Source organism: Leptinotarsa decemlineata, unplaced genomic scaffold (genome assembly GCF_025532065.1).
Source record: "Leptinotarsa decemlineata unplaced genomic scaffold, Ldec_3_MD MMD2_tig00000026_RagTag_RagTag, whole genome shotgun sequence".
Taxonomy (NCBI): domain Eukaryota; kingdom Metazoa; phylum Arthropoda; class Insecta; order Coleoptera; family Chrysomelidae; genus Leptinotarsa; species Leptinotarsa decemlineata.
In genome coordinates, this window is record NW_027412539.1 from 9,240,908 (window position 1) to 9,250,969 (window position 10,062).

At 31.0% G+C, this 10,062-nt stretch overlaps 1 protein-coding gene across 4 annotated transcripts in view; it reads left to right on the top strand.

The window, feature by feature from the left end:
- Abd-A (abdominal-A) overlaps positions 1-9,775 on the top strand; it is a 134,010-nt gene extending 124,235 nt beyond the window's left edge. For all 4 annotated transcript variants that reach the window (XM_074171675.1, XM_074171677.1, XM_074171676.1 and 1 more), the window contains one exon: positions 1,545-9,775. In XM_074171675.1, coding sequence (XP_074027776.1) covers positions 1,545-1,942 — 398 coding nt within the window. In that variant the 3' untranslated portion in view covers positions 1,943-9,775. The remainder of the gene's footprint in view (positions 1-1,544) is intronic.
- The last annotated feature ends 287 nt before the right edge of the window (positions 9,776-10,062 follow it).

Consider the following 10,062-nt stretch of genomic DNA (forward strand, 5'->3'; position numbering starts at 1 on the left):
CGGAAAGTGTTATTTACAGATCTTGTCATAGTCACTGACATATCGTGTATTAATTTGGAGAAGTAGAAGGAAAAGTTAATATCATATGAATTTCTCATGCATTTCATGAATGTCTATTCCATAACAAGAAAGTCATGAAGTAACAAGATTTATCTTCACTCACATTTAATCTTCCCAACTAGTCACAAACATGGAATAACAACTTCACATGTGAAACTATTGCATAACACACTTCATTTAGTGTCATTCCCATCACACAAGGCACCAAATTACATGTTAACATTTCAAGTTTCTACTATAAACTGATACAACATAATTTTCCATGAATGTTCACCCAACGACGGAATAACCTGAAAAAGTGTTTTATAACGGCTGTTTAGAGCCCAAGTTGATGAACAATAAAATTTATTTTATGGTAACAACGTTTTACAAGATATTGTTACGGTTCCGAAAACCCTTTTGGCGAAAGTTAAACACTTTCTTGATTTCTCTTCAATTCTTCACTTTTTTACCTATTTAAAAAAAGGGTTTTACAGCGCCCCTACGACAATAAAAAAAGAAAGTTCGCTTCGGGAAACTTTTTATTACCTACCGAATATCCAAAGGGTTTACTCAACAAGATAATGAAGTTTTTAGAAGCGGAATTTGTTGTGAAAGTTTTATCAGTGTTTGAGGAATAAAGGAAAACTATAGAGGATGTACGTTTTGCTTTGAAAACAGTCTCATTGTCCATTCCAAACTTTTAACGCCTTTTGATAACTGTACTTTCTTGTAGGGGTTGTTAGAACAAATTTTTGAGTTTATATAAAAAAGTAATCCCAATAGTGATTCGTTTATTTGAAAACGATTTTATTCAGAAAGCTTATTTCATTTCAATGTAATATAGTAAATACTTCTTATTCTCTTTAAAAATATGAAGTATTGGTGAAGTAAATTCTTTCACAAAATCTGCCGTTCATATTTCCTAGGTTTATATCAATTTTTACAACGAAATTTACTTATAAGGCTTCATTGGATATTTTGAGACTGTTTACCAATATACAGGGTATCACGTAAAATCGTAGTAAAAACTATTGCTTTTCATATTCGGATTCCCTCAGAAAAGTTTTTTTGTAAAAGTATAGGTCAGGTGTGTATTCAACAATCCCCATTCGAAAAAAACTCCCTTGAAGGGTTTGTTTTGTTATTGAGATATTTTAAAAATGTTAATTTTTCTATTAACAAATAATAACTTATCAAACATTATTTTTGTAATCTAAAGTCGATCTAATTTCCCAACCGCCCTGTAGATCTCTGATTATCGTCCAATGGATTTTCTTATCTGCAAACTTTCTATTTAAAGTCGTCTTACTTTCAAGTTAAAATTCAAATTGTGATCACAAAAGTTTACTGAGTTTTCTATTCCAGATTTCATGTAAATAACATTTAATTAAAATGTTGCTTCCGCTGTATAAAAATTATTTTTCATTGTTTTTTTAATCTTATGAAATATATGAGCGCAGTGCGTAGGATATCACTTTCTATATCATATATTCTTGTTTCAGGTCCAAATGGTTGTCCAAGAAGGAGAGGCAGACAGACGTATACCCGTTTTCAGACGTTGGAACTTGAAAAAGAATTTCATTTCAACCATTATCTAACGAGACGAAGACGCATCGAAATAGCGCACGCTCTCTGTCTGACAGAGAGACAGATAAAAATCTGGTTTCAAAACAGAAGGATGAAACTCAAAAAAGAACTTCGAGCTGTAAAAGAGATAAACGAGCAGGCGAGAAGGGAGAGAGAGGAACAAGAACGCCACAAGCAACAGCAACAAGAAAAACAACAGAAGATCGAACAGAATCACTCGTCGATCCACCACCACCACGATCCAATGAAGATGAGTTTAGAGAAAACAGGAACTTCGGATCTGCTGAAATCCGTATCGAAAGTTCCCACATAAAAAAGATCGTTTGGTGGTTAGAGTTTATCTTTTTGTGTTATGTAGACCGAAAGTGAGGTTAGCTCGTGATTAAAACGGTTTGAAAAAATTCGGACTTCTCTGAAGCGGGTTTTTCGAAAATTTTGTTTTTGAGCTTCGTTGATTGTGTTTAATTCGTTGTAAATAGTAATAGTGTGTTCCCGTTAATATTTTTATACTTAAAGTAATTTTATTTCGTTTATTAAGTTTTTTATTATAATCGGATCAGATCTGAACTCATTCACGTTATTTTACGTACAATTGTTGTGATTAATCATTATTCTTTAAGTTTCCTCGATGATGCATTTCAAAATGCAACTTTTTTCTTGTTTACAGGTGGTTAATTTTAATTTTAGGTCCAGTATGAGATTGGGAATAATTTTCATTGAGAAAAAAGTTTATTTGACGACATGATTTTGTAGTTCGAAAAAAGCAATGCAGTTTTTCTGAATCGGGATCAGTATTTTTTTCGTTACGTTAAGTGCTGCTACAATTCAATTTTTGATTTCATTCATCCCAATTGACATATTGGCCACCGTACTGTTATTTGTTACTATTTTGATTTAACCTTGTGCCAAGCTTTACAAGCAATCCGCCATATGATGACAGAACGACGCATATATTTTTACAGTGAAATGAAACATTTCCAAAAACAGACTCAATGGCCGAGTAAGTAACTCTTAGTACTCTTATACGTAATTTGGTGTCAGGGTAGAACAATCTTAAAGTAACCTTCAGTAGAAAAAAAGAAACAGAATTACTTCTAGTGATTTCATAAATGCGTGAAGGATGGGTGAAATACATCTGTAAACATGGTCGGGTGGATTCTGATTCAATTGTTAGTATAGACCAGGACTTTTACATTTCGACTAATGAAACTGCAACCCGCTGAATGTTTTCCTTCGTTTCATGTTTTATTTTGATAGGGGGTTAACTTCTTTCATTAAAAGTCTAAAGATACAACAAAAATAATTCCAGAACTAACAGTACTACATAGTGAGTTGTTATCCTTATTGCTAGAAGAATGGTTCTTCACTTTGATTTTAAAAATAATGTTTGAAGAAAGTCACATTTCTTTCATACAGGGCCATATATAAAGTTGAAACTATGCATATTAATATTTTCAAAAGAGCGTATGGAGAATATGCTAGAATTAATGTGTATAAAAGATACTATGAAATATATTATGAAAAGAAACTTTTTATTTTTTCAATTTTGGCATTCTACAATCAGGATCATTTCCTTGTTTGATTAAGAAATTGAATTTATATGTATTTCAATCAAGACGTTATACAACAATGTCGTTAATAATGACATTATTCTCAATTTTAAACAAATTGGTTGACTCTAATCACGCAAGAGATGAAAGTACAAAAAATCAATTTCTTTTAGGGTATTATTATTAGCAGCTTATTTGAAATGGTGTAACATGAAAATTTTTGGATTGCTCATTTCTTATCTGATCTATGGGATCTTCAAAAAGAATAGGTACTATCTTTTTTAATATGCAATAGTAATATAGTGAAAATAACAGAGCTACGATGAAATGAGCTATTATGTCGTACAATTCTCTCTGAAAAAGGTCTAATGCTTTTTTCGTATAAATAGCCTTTTTTGAAAAAAATTGACATATCCATTTCGAAAAATTCACCCTTCAATTCGTAATCCGCCACATAGATATTTTGTCATGTGCATTCCAAGGAATTCATTCACAAAATAATGTATTGAAGATTCAGGTTTATTGTTAGTTGACACAATAAAATAACAATGAAATTGGTCTCAAATGGTGAACTGGTCAATTCAACCTTCATTGAAATCACAATTCTTGATGAAATTGCAAAAATTATATATTTTTTGATCAATCTGGAGCATATTGTAGAAAAATTTTTTGGTTGTGATTTATATCTACATGTCTTCCTAAAATTATGTGTGGCTCGACATTCCATTTTATCTGGTTTTCTGTAACATTTTTGATCTGACAGTAACTCAAGATTTTTTTTATTATAGCTTTTATAGCTCCTGAGATATTTTTACATTGAATCTTCAAGAAATGGTGATTTCTGCAAATACAAGTTATAGGACTTTTTTGTAGAGAATTTTGTAATAAACAAAAAGTTAACCACATTTCATCGTTCTGGAGTTATTTCTGGAAATATGAAAAACATCGGTTGGATTTTTCTATACCTTTCAGGGGTTGCATTCAGGTTTTCTTACACTCTATAGTCCTGGACTAATCTATTTTTCATTCAAGTATTGTAGTTTTTGTTCGTTTCTGGGATGTCCCCAAAAATAAATTGTAAAATTTTCAATAACATATGACCTTAGCTTGCTATTGGAGCTGATATAATATCACGCTGCCCCTCTTTCAAGATCCAGTGAAACCCTAATAATGCATCCCTAACCGAAATTTACCTAATTTCCATGGTAAGGGAACGCATCTCACTGAGATAAACGAAATGGGATGAACGTTCGTAGGAAAATTTATTCAAGTATTCAAATCAGATGTATCCCATTCCCGATGATATCTTGGATTGAGGACGTATTTCACCCGTACACACCCTTAAATATAATAATAATAGTTTTGTCATGTATTCCCAATCGTCTATCGCGTGTAAAATATTTTCTTATAGATTTGAGATTTGGTGTTGTTTTGTGAATACTTACTATATAGTTCTATCGGGGCTTGGGAGCCTTGTCCACAATTATAGATACGTAAAATTGTACAATATTTCCAAAAACTTGAACACAATATGTAAATTTGATACATGTAAATTTTTCTGTTCGATATGTAAAAATATGAATGTATACGCGAACTAGAGTCGTTTTTGTTCTATTCTAGACGAATCGAGAACATTTATCCTGAATTCCGTTTTCGATTTAATTCGCAGAACTTGTGTAATTCCACAATCATTATCGAGTATGTGGTTTTTGGTTTATCGAATTCCATTATTTCATTAATTTTAACCGCAAGTAGTGAATCATATTTATTTTGTTAACTATTATGAGCAGTTCATTTTGAATGTCTATATTCTGTTTTTGTGGGAAAATACAGCGAAGTAATTTTTTTACTTGTTCAGGGTGCTATGCCTACTGAAAAATATTCAATTTGTTTTCCTCATCTATGTGGAGATCACATCAGTATTTCCTATTATCATTTATACTTGATAATGGGGTTGAGGTGAAACCCGAAACCGGTCATAAAAATAACTAATGGAAATTAGACAAAAATGTTTTTATTCATTTCATTAAAGTGATAATGAATTTACACAAAATAAGCAAGTCATCAGTCACACATACTTCTTGTGATACAATTTGAATAACTAAACTCTCATATTGATACCAGGAGAAACAAAAAATGTAATATCGGCGAGCCTGAATCGGTTTACACCCGGTATATTAATGGAAGAATTTTTAGTATCACTTCCTAAATATTTTGCTTCTCAAGAAAATACACTTTATAATTTGGACTTATAATTGCCAATTTTAGTTAACATGCTGTATTAACGTATTTTCATAAATATACATTTTTAGAACACAGATGAAATCATTATCAACTTTCTCTACCTACAGAGTTTTAGTTATATCCTTGTTAACTCTGCAACTGAATTTGATACACTTTTTCATAAACAAACTGAAATACAATAATGTTTAAATATGTTTCTCCGTTAACCAGCTGTCGCACCCCTACGAACGACAACCCTCAGAAATCGAAACTTGTGTCAGCTATAGACTAGCGAGGTCGTACCTTTCAACGTATGATTCCTAACAATTATGTCATGAAATCATTGGAATTCAAAACCAAAAACATACCCATGCTTGGAATAATTCGAATCAGTTGAAATTCTGTTGCAACAAAAAAACTAAACCAGCAACAAGTTTCGCGAAAAAAATCTTGAAGTGAATCAATTCAAGACGATTCTCTCTGATGAATTAATGAATTTCTTCCGTCGTTCCCCTTCTCTCATTCTCTCTCTCATGTTGTACAGAACAGTTTTGTGTAAATATTGATATATAGTGCTATATACGTAGACTTTGCCGTATTATAAATTCCTTATTCAAGCAACTTGGACTGATTAATGCTTTTAAGAAAGAAAGAAGCTTGTTGTTAATTGTAGAATAACTCACACTAGAATAAACAGTTTATTAGTAGTACAATTACCGTTAAAAACTTGCCGCGTATGGATTAACATACTGTAGTTATTTATATATCCCGTTGATTTTATATTCATTTCTTTGTTCAATTCCGGCCTCTTTGATTATGTGTGAATGTCTTGTTTGAATGAGTTATGCCGTATTTTACAAAACTCAATGCTATGTTTTTGTTGATATTGCGAAACACGATAGAAATATTTAATGTCATTACTCGGTGCTTATAATTTTTTTTATTCTGCTTGTTTGTTTCTTTATACAATGCAATTAAAAGATAATGGTTTATCCGTTATGGTAATGGATGATTTTTTTTTCGTGAGTTACTGCCAATTCACTAGGATGGCGCTAAAAGACTTAGCATTTCCTTCCGGAAATGATCCTTTGACATGAGAATGTTAGCCATCATTTCAACCCTCTCAAAGTGACGTTTGTGTAAACAGTAACTTTTTTATAAAAATTGGATGATTAGATAAAAAAATTGGTATTTAGCATGAAATTCTGTAATATCTTCATACTCATACTTTTTAGAAAATTTATTTCACTGTTGAATAAAAACTTCAGAATGGAAGAATAGCGAAATCAAACCACATAATGTTAAATAATATAATGATTTATGTTCGAATCTCTTCGAGTCTTTCTTCATGTCTATCAAATTTTCAACTGTTAACTAGTTTAGTGATCAAATAATGTTTCTGAAGTAAAGGTGATTGGATAACAAGATCAATTTTCACTTTGAAAAAATCAACGTTTCGAATTTAATTAAATTCTTCTTGAGGGCTCGAAATGTAGTTTCTTCGTGTTAATATTCTATTTAAAAAGTATGTCTAATGGTTGTTAAAATGTTCAACGTTGTCAGGTCAGTTTTTTGTCTGATCTCTTGAGTTTTATTTTAATCATCAAAAACCCAATAAAAATAATTGAACGCACCTGCCAACCTATTTATTGGAAAAAACTTCTAATAAATACTGAATGGTGATAATACTGTTCATCTATTCAAGATGCTAAATATAGAAAGAAATTCGACAATATTGATGTAACTCAATTAGGAAATGAACAACTAAAACAATTAAAAAGTATATACTGTATCTGAAAAATATCGTTCAATATTTCTATCGAAATATATTACTGTTCCGGGTGAATTTTGATAGTGAATTATCTGCACTTGACGTGTTTTTTCATCTAAGAATTGGCAATCACATTCACACATTCAGCCACGAATGAAAGCCTAGGTACATATTAATTCATAAATATATACACATCTATGTATCGTTGTTGATTAATTCCTCAATTTTTTGCGCACATTGTATTTTCTCACAAATAATTTACATAAAATAAATTATATTTTTGCCATTGTATCATTCGGCTAACGTTATTCTAAACTGCATATTAGCTTTGGGTCTGCTATTGCAATCATAATCGTTTAACAGATTTTTCGTTTCGAACTGAAAAGTGACTACAGCTAAACTATATTGCTGGTTCATATCAGAAGTTTAACAGAATATTGAGTTTTTTCCACCATTATTCAAGTGAATATTTGAAACTTCTCCCCAGTTTATCATTCCATACATAAACGATTAATGGATGGTATGACATTTTCATATATTTAAGACCTAGAAATGTGTTCATATAGTAGGGTACATAAGTTTTGTGTTACTTTCTACACAGACGTTCTATAGTTGGCCCCATTTTGACAATTAAAATCAATAGTTTTCAATGAAAGCCAAAAATTTGGTACACCACTTCTATAGTAAGTAGTCAAATATGTAGTTTCATAATAATTTCTCGTGGAAAGTTTTTGGAGAACTCCTGATGAATAATTCTCAGTTCCTTCCTCTATCATAATTAGAAGATTTAGTCATTCATGAAAGACTGACAAATACAAAATCAATAGATACTAATTTTCAAGATAATGCAAAAAAATACCGACAATTTACTTCTAGAGAGAGTAGTTTCAATAATATTGGAACTGAAAAAGTTCTTAGAAACCCTAATTGAGATCACCATCTACAGGGGTATCGCTAGAATATGAACCAGTATTATGTTCATCATCAATAATTCCTGTCCAAACATTGATCTTTCTTACTGAAGGATAACTTCGATTATTCAGTAGAAAACGCGTTAGGCACCTTTTTTCATTATTTTATAGAATTATCTTCAACGACTAGCAGGGTCGTAATTTCATCTGATATCGTTTTCGGTCTCGTTGATTTGTGAGAACTCACTTCAATGTCATATTTCACCTTTCAAGAAAGTTCTGTCTATAAATTGAGAGATTAGACGATTTGGATAATTCACTATGACTATTGAAAATAGAAATATGTGACCGATTCTTGTTGGGTAATTAGGCAATGATCTCATAATTCACACCTTCAAAACAAACACAGTTGGTCAGTTTCATCCTCACTACAAATGCATAACTTTACAGTCGAGTTCTAATTATTTTCAACAGCAAATGAGCGTTGAGAATTTTCCTATTTCAAAATATGTTTTAAAACATCGAACGTAATCACTGAACTGGCAGTTCGTTTCAAAATATATAGTTACGGAAAACAAGAATGAAAACGGACTCTGAAATTGAAAACAAGTGTGCCTCACCAAGAATTTGTAATGTGTTATTTTTATTCAAAAATTCATCACTGAATACCAAAAAGAGAAAATTTGATCTATGTCAAACTCTTATGTATTCATCTTTGTTGAGTAGTTGATACTTGTTTCGAAGAAATTCGAAGAAAAAACTATCCTGAATTTTGAGTGCCACTCCAATATACTTGTTTTTCGTGTCAAATTCTGTCATTTTATAAATGAATTTCAGGATCGAGGATCAGGTCGAGTCATTGAAAGGATGATTCAACTTGTTATCTACAAAATATTTCAATAATACAGTTATCATATCATAGTTATTAACACCATTTCACGCATCAACGTCTCCTTAATATTCATAAATATTTTCTAAGTGGGGAAAATTACTATACTTTAGTTTCGAAACCAATAACGGAAATCTATCATTCACGCATTTTCAGTCATCGAACTGAAACCGTCGAATCTAAATTTCTTGTTTCGATTGGCATTTATTCAAAGTCGATAACGATAAATTGAACATTGAAATTGGAATAACAATTTATTCCAATCAGGAAACAAAGAATGGAGTGTTGACATTCAAACAACCTCTTTAAATAACCATTGAACTTATTTGGTAATCATGATTAATTTACTGTTTTTTTTTTTAGAAAATATACCTATTTCTTAGGTTCTACGGCCCAAAAATCAGTTATGATTTGAAGAAGCAATAAATATTTGATGATTTGGAATTCGTAGCACATGCTCTCTTTCTATTTGTTGTATGCATTGAGTTTTGTAAAAAGAATGTTGTTTTAGCCTGTGATATAGAAATATCCTTTCAGGAAGTGAAATAGAATTTTGATTGCAATTAACATTGATCCAGAATCAGGTTCACGTTGGATTTTCTGTGTATGTTGTGGTAGTGAAGGATTTAGTGCAATATATTTCGAAGAGAGAAAACAAAAAAAATGTTGTGTTCGAAAATTGTTCTTATTATTTGTTGTAAATTTAGTGTAGGCAAAACCCTGTGCAATCTAACATCGTTTTTCGAAAGAAACGATACAGAGCATGATTTGGTACAATTTCTAATTAAGTTTGCTGTAAGTGTAAGAAATCAATGTGACCTGATTTGGTGATGTTAATGAATTTTTGAGATTTGTGTTCTGTTTGTTAGTTTGGTTGCGCATTATATTTGAATATACTAACGAATCGTATTTTGAAGGCAGCTATTATTTATGATAAGAGTGATCTGCAATATATCTGGGTGATATTTGTCAAACTGTAGCGTAAAACTTTGTTTTGATTTTCCGATCAACTATGTTTATTTTTCCTTTTCTTTTGTATATAAAGTTACTTTTATATTTTCAAAATAGATTTGTATAATGATCCATCAT